The 14,118-nt window shown below is 40.2% G+C and overlaps 1 protein-coding gene across 1 annotated transcript in view; it reads right to left on the bottom strand.

Annotated features, from left to right (window-relative positions):
- P5cs (Delta[1]-pyrroline-5-carboxylate synthase) overlaps window positions 1-14,118 on the bottom strand; it is a 25,659-nt gene extending 11,541 nt beyond the window's left edge. The window contains exon 1 of the mRNA XM_076423671.1: window positions 13,490-14,118. Coding sequence (XP_076279786.1) covers window positions 13,490-13,588 — 99 coding nt within the window. The 5' untranslated portion in view covers window positions 13,589-14,118. The remainder of the gene's footprint in view (window positions 1-13,489) is intronic.

Genomic DNA, 14,118 nt, shown 5'->3' with positions numbered 1-14,118 from the left:
AAGCGGTTGCGCTACAATTCCACCAGAATTTATTCAATAAATGAGTCCACGCGATTTCTCTTGTTACAATTAATATGTCATAGCATGACTTGGTTAATCTTGATATAATCTCCCGTTTCTCGTTCGACGAATTTAATCGCTTCCAGTGTAATTCGAACATAATCGACTGCAGAACACTGGAATTTCCGAGTAAATTTTTCGTAATTGATTAATTGCAGTCTGTATGTGTACGGCAATAATGAAAGTCAGATTGAGACCGAACGATAAGAATCTCCAAATGGAGAATTAAACGAATAACCGGAGAAAATAATTTAGGGAAAATATGTATATTTTTAAGAATATCAAAATTGAGGTATTTAAACTAACCGTGCGCATAAAATATGTGTCTAAAGTATATCCCACGAGAGAGTAACCCTGCGGAAAGACCAGTTTTCGTTCGTCTTTGCGCATCTTCGCCCTAATTGGTTCAAGAAAGTGGGGAGTGGGTAGTGGAGTGAGAGATGATGGGCTCGCTGCGCCCCCACCAACTTCTAAGCTGCGCGAAACGGGGTTACCCTCTCGTGGGATATACTTTAATCATGTTTAATCATACTTCTTGGTCGCTCTTACGCCGTCAATAACAGAATATACATCGATTTTTGATATTATTTAAAATGTCGACATTTTCCCTAAATTTTCAAACTTTAGGTTCGACGCGCAACATCGTACAATTTTAGGATTTTGATTTCGTCATTATGGCGTCGAACCACACATCTATAAAAATATTTTAATATTACATTTTCTGAAATTTATTCTAAAAAAAGCTAGTTCTCCCGTTTTTCATTCCGAACAAAAATCTTTTTCCGATCCGTTCTAATGTTTATGCTCGTAGCGCAGAGTTTCCTCGTGCACCGTGTGGGGGTAGTCATTAAAATTGAAGACCGGCGTCCCTCCATTTGTAGATGAAAAACCTTGAACAAGTTTCTGTATCTTCCGCGGTGTTCAAAGCTCGCGGGATAATTGGACTGTGATAAGCGTCGCCGTTTTCCTTTATCCTTCACAACTGGACAGTATCCGAACGGCCCTAATGTCCTCGCGGGAGGAAAGAGAGAAGAAGATCTCGCCGATCCGAGGACAATTAGACGCGTGGATGTTTATTAGATCGAGTTCACGAACGATCTCTCCGTTATCTTCTCCGTGTAACACTTGAACCGGGGAAAAAAAAATTCCCATGGGCCAATTTGTACTCGATTGCCACTCGACACACTTCGGAACCGCCACGTGTGGCCGGGGGGCTCTTGCGTGCAAGCGATCAGTTACATAAAACCGTAGATAAGTTCGCGGCGGTCACTATCGACACGAATGGCGCGAGGAGGCAGATTAATTCGCGCGTCAGAGACGCAGTTGCGGGAAAAGGGGAACTGTCGGAAAAATCACGGATACGTAATTGCGCTCGACGAATTGCTGTCTCCGTTGACGGAATTCGCGCTGCCAATTTCTCCCGCTTTCCTGAAATAGCAGAGACCTCGGCGATCAATCTCTCGCTCGTTCTATATGCACAGCTTCGACGCGATGTTCTCAGCTGTCCTCTGTGTCAAGGAAAACACTACTTGGAAAACACAACACACTTTTCTGTTGATCATTTTAACGAAAATAATAACCAAATAGCACAATGACGTCTTAGAAACGTCTGTTGTTGGACGGTCAGACGTGTTACAGACGTCTCGAATGTCTTCCGAACGTCTCCTAAGTGTCTTGTGTTACAAAACGGTACGTACGGGATACACAATTTATCGGATACATATTGTTTTATAAAGATTACAAGATTGCATTTATTTAGATTTTTCACAATTTACATAATAATACGTGCTCGAATAAAGACATTTATTGAATAATTTCTAATGGAAGCATCTTTAGATTACAAGATTGCATTTATTTAGATTTTTCACAATTTTTATAGCAATACGTGCTCGAATACAGAAATTTATTGAATAATTTCTAATGGAAGCATCTTTAGATTACAAGATTGAATAATTTCTAATGGAAGCATCTTCATATCGGATTGGAACGAAAGTTCGTAGCGTATTTAATTTGAAACTCAAAGATAAAATTAGGATATTTATATATAGATATGTTCAATAACATATTTTCTATTCTATTCGGTGACTTATCATATTATTCAATAAACCTATGAATAAATATCTTAATTTTATCCAATAATTTCAATAATTAAAAAATAAACAATGTGAAAGCGGCCATTTGGATCGTGTGAAGACGTTTTGAAAACGTTTGTCTGTTGCATAGGTCTTTCGGAAGACGTTCGGAGGCCCTTCATCTTAAACATGTCTTTTTAGGACGTAAGACTTTCAGACCTAAAACGGATGTAAAAAAGACGCTTTTACATGTTGACTGTCGCAATTTATTTCAACAATAGTCTTCTTCGTGGCTACAACGTTCTATTAAACGCATCCTATTAATTAATTCGATTCTCTTTACGCGACAGACATGGTAAGTTTCCGCTGGTCTGAATCGACGGAACGAAGGTACGAATTTCGTTCGACAACATCGAGCCAATTTCTAATCCGTTTACGCTCGATTCTCAAAAGAGAACGTCGACGAAGTACAACGTACTTTCGGAATTCAAGCAATTGATGAAGTTCTGTGTCGTTTCAACGAGTTGATAGGAGGTTTGAAAATGTCGACTCCGTGAACTACGAAGCTGTTACACAGAATGGACGGAAATTGTTGGAACAAGAATTCCCGTAAGTACCATTTTGTTCCTGCCACGATTGAAAAGTTTCCACCGTTCCATGGAACCCATTTACGAATGCTGCCCGAATCGTGAGAAGTTTAAAAGGCTGAAAGAATCGGTGAAATTAAATGAAGTGTGATGGAAGTCATTCTCCATTCTGATAGACCCAGTCGCGGGGCACACCGCTCGTATCACTGATACTCCATTATCTCCTGTCAGGCGGATAGCATCGAGAACAAGTTGACAAAAGTTCGAGATTGGTGTCTTTTCGATCGGAAGAAGCGGAAAGATATAGAAAACTGTGTCTGCGACTCTCGCTCGCAGCTTAAAAGATCTAGATTATTATCTAGTCCTCGAACGAACCAGTTTTTCTCGTTGCACTTTACTTACCGACTGACAAACAAACGACTTTGCTGTTGGGGATCGTAACTTCACGTTAAAACGTCTGCCATTTTCTCCTGAATCAATACTTTGGAAAAGTTCAAGAACTGGTTCGTACAGCACGTTGCACGAATTTTTAATCGGCAACAGTACTCATCAGACAGCAGATTTTATGCATTCATGGGAAAATTGAGGAGGACATTTTTATTCCATAATATCGGTCCTTTAATAATAAAAAATCGTCTGCATCGAATAAGTGTTCGGCGAGTCCCATTAATATTCGGACGCTACAAAAACATCAATAATTGTTTTAAATGTTGAACTATACGATTCAAACTTTTTTGGGAAGCTAGAGCAATTAGTTTACTACAGGATGTGAAAAGAAATTTTTTCGAAATTTGCAATTGCTCGGAGAGAATTGTAGAGAAAATACTAAAATTGTATTGTATTGTTGAATTGTAGAGAAAAGCATTTTACAACTTTTTTATGTGGGCCTATATTGAAAATTTAAAAAATACGTTTTGTAAATTTGTGTCAATTAAACATATTCTGAAAAAGATGAAAAAGATTTTTGGCCTCTAACCGTAATAAATTTAAGGATTCTTACATCTTTCAATGCCTGTCGTTTTTCCCGCAGCAACCGATATCGATGGAACCTTCACAGTGCATATAATTGACGAAGATCTACAAAACGTATTTTATAAATTTTACCACGCTTATATTAGCTTGCCGAGTTGTCGTCGTTGTTGTTGTTGTTGATGTTGTATGCATCAAATCTTGTAATCGAATTTTAAACCACTTTCCGATGAGCCAGAGACTTGAAACTTTAAACATAGCTCAGAACTGAATGACAATGCAATATTAAAAAACAAATTTAAAAAAAAAACTGTGCGTTCAGGAGAAAACAAATTTTAAATATTAATAAATCGTTAATAAACCGCCACACCTCGTAGCGCGACACTCTATAGTACTCTGTTGTAGACTAATAGCTGTAGCTTTTCAAAAAAGTTCAAATCGTATAGCCCATTATTAAAAAAGGTATTGGTGATTCGAAAGCGTCCGAATAATAATTCGTGTCACTGTATGTACTTGAAAAATATTTTCAAATAGAAAAGTGATGAGACACACTCCAGAATAAAACAATGTACGAAAACAATTCTCGAGGATCGCTTTCTTTCCAGCCGTCCTAATCAAGCGTGACTTAAACAAACAAAGTACTAAAGATTACGACATCGTCCACAGAAGCGTTTGCAATGTTTGTTCGACGGAGGCTAGCGGAAGATATTGATCCGTTCATTAAGAATTAGCTTAATCTACGAAACGAGTCGTTTGAAGGGCAGCGCGGCGGTATCAGTGACGGCTCGAAGTTATCGTCAGAGTGTTACTCGGTCATTTGTTTGTCATCGATCTGTCAGATGCGAGCGAGGATCGGGATTTCTCGGAGCGATGTGTGTATGATAAAACAGCAGCGGTGTACAAGGACGGTCTGTATTTTCGTAATCCCGGGAGGGTTACACGCGTTTTCCCAAGACGCGGCGACAATTCCAATTCTGCATCCGTTTGACGCAGATCGGAGCGGTTTCGCAACGCGAAGGTTACCGATTGCGCGTTATAAATCACATTGCGCGGCTCTTATCTGCTGTCTAAGTCGCAGTACGCTCGAGGCCGTATCGGTTCCGAATTCTAACGCACGCAATCGCGATCGTTATTGCATCCGTGCATGCCACCACCAGCCACAGTTCTGTTGAATTACATTTGAATTACTTCGCGAATTGTATTAGGTGTGCAAATAAGTTCTTTCCCCCTTTTTTGTAAAATATATTACATAAAATGTAATAAAATCTTGTCTGGTGACTCCCAATCTTCCTGCCAATATGTACTTCTTGCGTCTGGGTCGGAAGTTCGTTGACCAATTCCTCTAACTCGCCGTCATTTCTCGGTGCACCTGAACGATGGTCGACTTCGAAATTCAAAGTCGACCTATTTGAAATGCAAAGAGTAAGCAGTGGCGCAAATGATGCTTCTCGCACGACATATCGCTTGAAATTGTTGCATAGGACTGGAAACTCTTACAAGGGAAGGATCCCAAGTATTTTGATAATTTTTTGTGAGACGATGGTATATGGATCCCTAATTATGTATGCATAATATTGGGTGTAGTTGCTCAATAGTTTTAAAGATATAAACAATTAAACTTTCACGCAACCTGCTTACACGGCTAATTGTACTTCGAAAAGGTATGAAACTTTAATTGTTTATATCATTAAAACTATTGAGTAACTACGCCTAATATTTTGCATACATAATTAGGGATCCATATACCATTGTCTCACAAAAAATTATCAATATCGAAATCGGACACTTGGGGGTCCTTCCCTTGTTAGAGCGCTCATTACGACTCTTCTTAAAACTAAAAGAACGCTCTTTCAGATGACACCGAAGTCGGGAAGTAATTCGAATTTAGCCAGAAGTTATGCTCGTAGAAAAAAGGGGGAAGGAACTTGTTGTTTGCATACCTAATAATTACAAAATAATTCAATTGCATAGTATTCAGTAATTCGAAGTTCAGTCGCTTCGTTCAATTAAATTACAATGCAATTTGTAACTCTGGTGTCTCATTCAATTAAATCACAATCTATTTGATTTTGGTGAAGTGAAAGGCTCGAATAATATAATGCAATTACAATGTAATTCAAATAACGTGTATTATTTATTATTATTTATTATTTATTATTTATTTATTATGCACGGACCGAGGTCCATTTACAATAGAGTAAAGACTTACAATAGAATAAAGACTTAACCTAAATTACTAAGAAAGGACATGCATAAAAGAAAAAACAAAAAAAAAAAAAAAAAGCTATTGGTATAAAGGTACTGATATTATGAGTTAATCCTGCATAATTTTTTTTTGAAAGTTTGTAACGACCCATTAAAATAGTCAATACTATTATATAGAGTGTTGGAATTCGCAATAATTCGATTTATAGGATTTGTTAATCCATATGTGGATTTGCATTTACGTGTTTGGAAACCTGCTCGAGATCTCAAAGCACGTTCAGGTGCGTAAAAATTGATTTGCATAAGGAGAGAGGTACAGTCTATATTGTTATTAATTAAATTAAAAATAAAGCTCTGGTCGGATACTCTTCTGCGAGCAGACAATGTTTCCAGGTTAACTATGGTTAATATTGTGGAGTAATCGTGATCAAAGATTGACATAGGATTATTAATCTTATGAGAACAAAACCTGAGAAATTTATGCTGCACTCTCTCTAGCATGATTTCATAATTTAAGCTATTCGGAGACCATATAACTGAAGCATATTCCAACTGGGGACGGACAAGGGCAATATAAAGCAATCTAATTGTGCGTATTGAGTGAAAGTCAGTAGAAAAGCGTAGTATAAACCCGAGTGTTCTTGATGCGGAATTAACAATGTTATGAATATGTTTGGAAAAGTTCAAGGTTGAGGAGAAAAGAATACCTAAGTCCTTTACCTCACTTATTGAGGAGAGAATACAATCATTGAGACGGTAAGGATATGTGAATGGTACAGAGCGACGGGAAGACCGCATAACATGGCATTTTTCAATATTGAGTTCCATACCATTCTTGCAACACCACTCACTAAAACGATCTAGGTCTGCTTGTAATCTGGAAGCATCATCGTAGGACGAGATGCTGCAGAAGATTTTTAAATCGTCTGCGAATAGTAGGTACTTACAATATTGAAAAATAGTAGTCAAATCGTTGATGAAAATTATAAATAGTAGCGGACCGAGGTGGGAGCCTTGAGGTACACCTGATAGAACATGTATCGGAGATGATAGGCAACTGCGTATACGCACAATTTGAAAACGGTTCGTGAGGTAACTTTCAAGCCATGACAATAGATTTCCCTTGCAGCCAAATGCTGCAAGCTTCTCAATTAAAAGGGAATGATTTACCGTATCAAAAGCTTTTTGAAAATCTGTAAAAATTGTGTCAACCTGTAGATTAGCATCTAAAGAAGATGAGACAAAGTTGAAATACACCGCTAGGTTAGTGATTGTTGATCGCTTGTTAACGAAACCATGCTGCTGTTCACATATCGAGAGAGACACAGTATTGTATAACTTGTTTGTGACAATATCTTCGAAGATCTTAGGCATAACGCTACTTATGTTTATAGGTCTAAAATTTTCAATATTAGATTTGTCGCCTTTCTTGAAAATGGGTGTAACCAGACTGGTTTTCCAAAGTGAAGGGAATATACCTGATTTTAAAGATTTGTTGAAGATTATCCAAAGCGGCCGTGATAAAATAAAGCTACACATTCTGAAAAACAAGGGAGGAATGCCATCTATGCCAGGTCCCTTGTTGACATCAAGTTCAGTTAATTTAATATAAATATCACTAATGTTAATATCGAGGTCGGAAAAACAGGGGTTACAACCATTTTCAAGGATTTTATAATCCGTAGTGACATTTCGATAGACTGATCCAAAAAACGAACCAAACAAATTCGCAATTTTGTCATCACTTATTGCCACATTTTCCTTATAAAGCATTTTGTTTGGTAAGACAGGCGCTTTTCGCTTAGAATTAACATAAGTCCAAAAGGATTTTATATTATTTTGAACAGATAGTTCAGTTTTGCGCACGTACAAAGAATAGCAATGTTTTGTAATTCTCTTACACTCAGCTCGCAATTTGACAAAAGTCAAGTAGTCACATAGTTGATTACTCCTTTTAAAGAATCTATGAGCCCGTTTCTTTTTTCGAACTAATCCAATTAAGGTATGTGAAAACCATTTGGGAAAATATGAAGGGTTATTGTACTTTTTTGGAACAAAGTTCTCGATCGCAAAATATAGGTGGTCATACAAAGTTTTTGTAGAATCATCTACATTAGTATTTGCAAGCAAAATATCCCATTCAATATGATTTAGGTAATTATTAATACTACTGTAGTTACCTTGTTTAAAATTGTAATAAGTGTAAGTGGTATACCGAGTATTACTTTTGTTCTGAATATTAATCGTTATGTAGAGAGCGGGATGGTAACTATCGCACTGTACAATAGACTCAGTGGAGTTCATAACACGAGTCGTAGAGATATTTGAAAAGATTAAATCTAAAGTATTGCCGAGCGAATTTAACACCGAGTTCCATTGGGATCCATTATAAAAGTTAAAAGTAGAGGAGAGAATTGCAGCAGATGCAATTTCATTGGTGAGAACATTTGGATTCGCGGGAAATGAGTTGGGGCCGGACCATGTGATATGAGGAAGGTTATAATCGCCACAAATAATATAGTTACAGTTCAGATGTTTGTCAAGAATGTCAGAAATAGCAGAACAGTGTGCACTATACAAGGAATCGCTACTCAACGGAGGAAGATAAACTACTCCAATTATTAGGGGAAGAGCTCCCGTTGTAACTTCAACAAATAGATGTTCAACATTTAAAATGGTATTTATAGTGCTACTACTACGTAAGGTGTTACGAATCGCTATAAGAACGCCGCCACCTCTGGAATATGAGCTGGTTTGTTTCGATCTGTCGCATCGATAAATGGTGTAGTTATTCAAGCCTAGCTCGCTGTCTGTAAAACTATCGGTAAGCCAGGTTTCCGTTAGAATAATGACGTCAGATTGAAGTGAAGAACCAGCGACCTCTTGCTGTAACTCGTTCAATTTCGTGCGTAAACCTCTGACATTCTGATAATATATAGACAAGTTCTGGGCTAGTTTTTTGATTGTTGATGGTTTACCGTAACGATCTTCGGAGTACCGTTGACATATCTTATAGTCTTGTTATGATCGTTCATATCACGCAACTTCACACGCAAATCATTTAAAAACGAACGCTGCTTCACTGTAGAGTCATTTGATATTTTAGCCGACCCTGAGTATACACTTTTGTTTTTAAGAATTTTAATCGGTATGCTCGGAGACTTGAAGGAGATGCAGAGAGGACGAGGTTTACTGGAATTTTTTTTCCCCAGTCTTTTTATGGAATAATTGTTAATGGCTTCGGTGACATCGGTCTCACGTAATAAACTATTAACTGCATTAATGTCTGAGGCGGCGTCAGTATCAGTCAGATTAAACAGAATAATGTTGTGCGATCTTCTATTTCTTTCCACTAGCTCTTCCATTATGTCCTCTTCAGAATGATTCGTTTCCAATTTAGAAACTCTATCATTTAGATCAGTCAAAGAGTTGTTTAGAAGCTCGAGATTCGATTGAAAAACCATCAGCTCATTTTCAAGTTTTGAGAATTTAGCATCGAGCATTTCTTCGATCTTTTTAAGTAGATCAACATTCGATGATACAATGTCGAGAGTTGGCGATTTAGGCGAGGCGGTGTCAGTGTGTGTCCTATCATCCCCACAATTTAAGAGCCTTCCTTTCAAGAATGGATGTTGAGTTCGGTGAACACAGGCAGGATGTGAAACAACTTCACACGATATGCACGTGACAGGCTTAGATACCGCTGTCCCACATCCTTTGCATAAAAGTTTTTTAGCTTGAGACATTTTTACTCAATACGTGATGGTAACCAGTTAACACTCCAAGTTGCGAACCACTGTACAGTATATGGTGAAGAGTGTTGGTATATCCGTGAGCACTGACACGTCAAACCGATAATGATAAACACAGCCAAGGATACAGACCTCGCACCGAAACAATTCAAAGCTGATTGAGATAATGCAGAAAAACTTCAATAAAACAACGTTTAGTTAACAAATTCGCACTTCACTTACAGATAAGTAAAGAGGGTATTGGGACGAATCGTCCAATGTATAACCCAGGCAAAATGACCAAATTTTTGTACCACTAAGCAATGTGTAAACACAGAGCTCGAGTTTGCACGTCTAACCAGATATACGTTAGTCGATGATCGATTATATATAAAATACAATGTAATTCAATGTAATTCAATGTATTTGAATTAGTAAAACTGTTCAACGTCTACCAGAAGGACAAGAAAAGACAAGAAACAATTCTCCAAACTCCAGGTCTCTTTGCTGTTACCTCTGCAACGATTACTCTGTAATGGATACCTCTGTGTTCGATAAATAAAAAGATTCACTTGTCTAGATCGTTCAGAATCGTTCCATTCAAATTAGAGGTAATAAAAAGACTCGCGTGTCTAAATTTATCAAAATTGCCATTTAATCAAGTTCTAGCGTTTCATTCGAGCTGCGATTAATAAAAAGTCAGCACGGGGAAAAGTTCCTTCGGAAATTTGTTTAAAAAATTGATAAATGAAGCCGTAAATGATTCTCAACACGGTACACTATGCAAGCTCTCGAAAAGATTCACCATCCGAGGGCTAAATGAAGAATGAATACGTCATAATTGCAACCTCGACTGTCGACTACAGACAAGCGTCATTTTATTACCGCGGATCTGCGTGGAAACATTTATTTTTATGCAGTAGTTCGTAATAATTGAACTCGAAAAACATCTGTACATTTTATGAAGGGCTCCATCAAGCTAGCAACAAAATTAATCAAACTTTTAAGTGCTTCCTAACGAAGCAGTATTCTGAATGAAACGGTTGTGTCACAGCTTCAAGTTCTGCACAGTGCGTCAAAGAAATAGGATTTAAAATTATTAGTAGCATGTTAACCCTTTGCCGTACCATTTTCTTTACAGTTACAGCGATTAAAACGACTTCGTGCACAAAGACGTCTTTTAAGGACGTAAGACTTTCAAACCTAAAATAGACGTGAAATGGACGTTTTTAAGACATCATGATGATATCTGGGTACGAATACAACATACAGCACAATTAATAAGTAATATAAACAATATATACAGCACGATAAGCCCTATAATTTTCGAGGCATCGTACGATTTCATCTAGCACCGTAGATAAAGGTGTCGATTCGATCAGAAAATTGAAAGGCTCGCGACCATGGTCGTAGTCCCACCCCCACAAGTTGTTTTCCGAGGGGCCGAATGTCGCGATGTCGCGAGGAGGCGTTTCGCGTGATGAACGAGCGGTTGCCGATCCATCGATCACGCCTGTATGTCGGATCACTTCATATTGCCTGTCCGAAATAATTTCTTGCTCACGGCGTCGACGAATTATTCCACGCGGGAGAGGTTCATCCCGACAGAATGTAACGGTATGCGGGAACAACAGAATACGGGACAAACGGGCCAAGATAGCGTGCGAGCCAGCGATATTTATTTCGTTCACCGAGTACACACATGCACGCGCGGTATCAGTCGCGATAACGTCGCGTTACATTTATTGCGGCGCAGCCAATTAAACCAGCGATCATCGGCAACGAGCGGCGCAATTAGAAAATTATTGTTGCCCTGAACGATCGAGGGATGGCTCGTTCATCCCCCCCCCCCCCACTTCCTTGATGTAATTCGCCTTTTGGCGTCGATTTGACAGCGACCAAAAACAATGTATCAGCTATATTACAACGCACAATGGCCAATTTGCGCAAAAGTATGAGGAAAATTTGCATTCTAGAAATGCTACGCAATGCTATGCAGAATCGGAATTGTCTGAGTCGATCGTGAGGAACGAATTGCTCGAACGCTCATGATTAACATGTTTGCGATCAGCATTTGTCTCAGCCTTTATAGTCATCTAACAACGTATCAGATTGTGTGATAATTAGACTGCGGATCTCTATACTATAGTCGACGATGTTTTGGGAAATTTAATTGAGATGTCTTGCTTTTGCAACGCAGTTTATTCGACTGGTTGTTTGTTTCGACGGTAACGCCGAAACGATGATGAACAACGTAACGCCGAAACGATGATGAACAACGTAACGCCGAAACGATGATGAACAACGTAACGCCGAAACGATGATGAACAATGTAGCGCCGAAACGATGATGAACAAAGTAACGCCGAAACGATGATGAACAACGTAACGCCGAAACGATGATGAACAACGAAACGCCGAAACGATGATGAACAAAGTAACGCCGAAACGATGATGAACAACGTAACGCCGAAACGATGATGAACAAAAATACTCTGCGGCGCCTACGTTCAAAGAATCGCCTGCAATGAAAACCAGATAGAAAGTTGTTCCTCTCCTACAATTTTCAATTTCATCTACTCGATTTTCCTATAAGCGCATAAGCATCCACAGTCTGCTGATCACCTGTCCCAAAGAAACTGATCGAGCTCTCCGTTCAATGGCGAACATCGAAAATATGCGTAAAATACGCGAAATTAACCGCAACTAATGAATACATCTTCGTAAAAATTGTACGATTTGGCCCTTTCCAAAAAAGGTATGCCTATAATTTTTAGAATCGCGAAGTAACGTGTCAAAGTGGCGAGTCTCGTACATGTGGGCCCGCGACACGCCGCACAGTGGTGCCGCACGCGAATCTAGCTGGACAAAAATCAAAAATCACATTTTCGCAGAAGAGCGCGAAACATGTTGGGACTTCCTTCTAATGAAACGGTTGATAATGGTCAATGGTCATTTTCTCGAAGAGGTGTTATTTTTGATTACATATTGTTGTAGCTGATGTGAAGACGAATTCAATGACCTACTTAACTACGGCTTCAAGTCTTAAAATAATGCTAGAATAATTTTGTCCAGCTAGATTCGCGATCGGCACCATTGTGCGCCATAGAGAGGAAGGAATCAAAGCAGCGGCGAGCAGGTCACGGGAAATCCGGAAGGAACGAGCGCCGAATGCTCGAGCTCGGAAATGGCAAGGAGACGGTCGGCGTCGCGATCCTGTGCAGCTTTCGTCGCGACGCGACGCGCGCGTCTATTGTCAGGACGCGGAGTGCAACTTCTGCACAAGCGTTGCCGAATCGCAGGGACAGCGTGAATATTTTACCGACGACTCCGCTCCGTCGTTCGTGTCGAACGCGAGATGAAAATTCCTCGCGCAAAGAACCGGGCTACCGGGTTAAATTATTCAAACGGAAGTTCGGTCGACGTTGCTCCGTGGATCACTTCACTCTCTCTCTCTCTCTCTCTAGCTTCTCTCTGTCGCCGAACTGGCAAACATTTAGCCGGTTAATCGCGAACAAAAGCGGAAGAGAAATAAGAATCGATCAGGGTCGACCCGGCTCGGACAGCTTCGGCTCCGTCGAAGATTTTATTAATTGCGTTGGCGAGCGGCGCGGCGTAGAACGAAAAAAATTGAAAGGAGAAGAAAAAACGGGGAAAACCGTTCCTCGAGTGGCGACAGTCGATTAAAAAAGGCAGCGCGCCGCCGGTCGAACGCGTTAAAAATTGAATCGGGCGCCGGAGTACCCAATCGTCGGTCGCGACCCTGCGATCGATCGATCCTACGATCTTGCCTGGGGGACGGTAGCGAAGAAAGAGAGAAACAGAGTGAGAGAGAGAGAGAGAAGAATAGGAGAGGAAGCACGTACCGTTGGCTCGGGAATCCTTAGCCCCGAGGTGGACGAAGCCAATCTCCTTGGATAGCGTCCAAGTTTCGTGGATCTGAGTAGTAACAGCGCCGAGTACATGGTCGTTGGCTGTTGGTCTCCCTCGGCTGGCCACGCTGTTTCCCCGTGTGCAACACACAAATCACGATTTTCCTAATTGAACGAACGCCGCGCGATCGTTCTCTCGCTACGGCTTTCTACTTCTCTCGCGGATGGAATAGCCGTTGGAGAGAGAAAGAGAGAGAGAGAGAGAGAGAGGAGGAGGGCTGGGAGGGAGAAGTTAATTACCGATTGGAAAGAGACGTCTCTGCTCTTAGGTGGTGGGAATCTGATAAGTGGCGGGAATTGTCGGAGAACCTCGGCGAGACTCGCAGACAGAGAATCCGCGCGGATTTAAGAGGTTCGAGCGGAGGGACGCCGAGAAAATTGGTGGGTAAATGGGAGAGAGTGAGAGAGAGAGAGAGAGAGTGAAGGGTGTGAGTTAGGTCGAGCTAGGGACCTTGGAAGACGGGCTGAGAGGACTGGATTCTACGTGAACCTCGGCGCCGAGGCTGAGCGGTTGCCGCGCGATGGTCAACGACACACTACTGCCTCGAACGCCACGGAATCAA

This window comes from Lasioglossum baleicum, chromosome 5 (assembly GCF_051020765.1).
Source record: "Lasioglossum baleicum chromosome 5, iyLasBale1, whole genome shotgun sequence".
Classification (NCBI taxonomy): Eukaryota; Metazoa; Arthropoda; class Insecta; order Hymenoptera; family Halictidae; genus Lasioglossum; species Lasioglossum baleicum.
The sequence above is the reverse complement of the archived record's forward strand: the minus strand, read 5'-3'. Positions and strand labels throughout refer to the sequence as shown.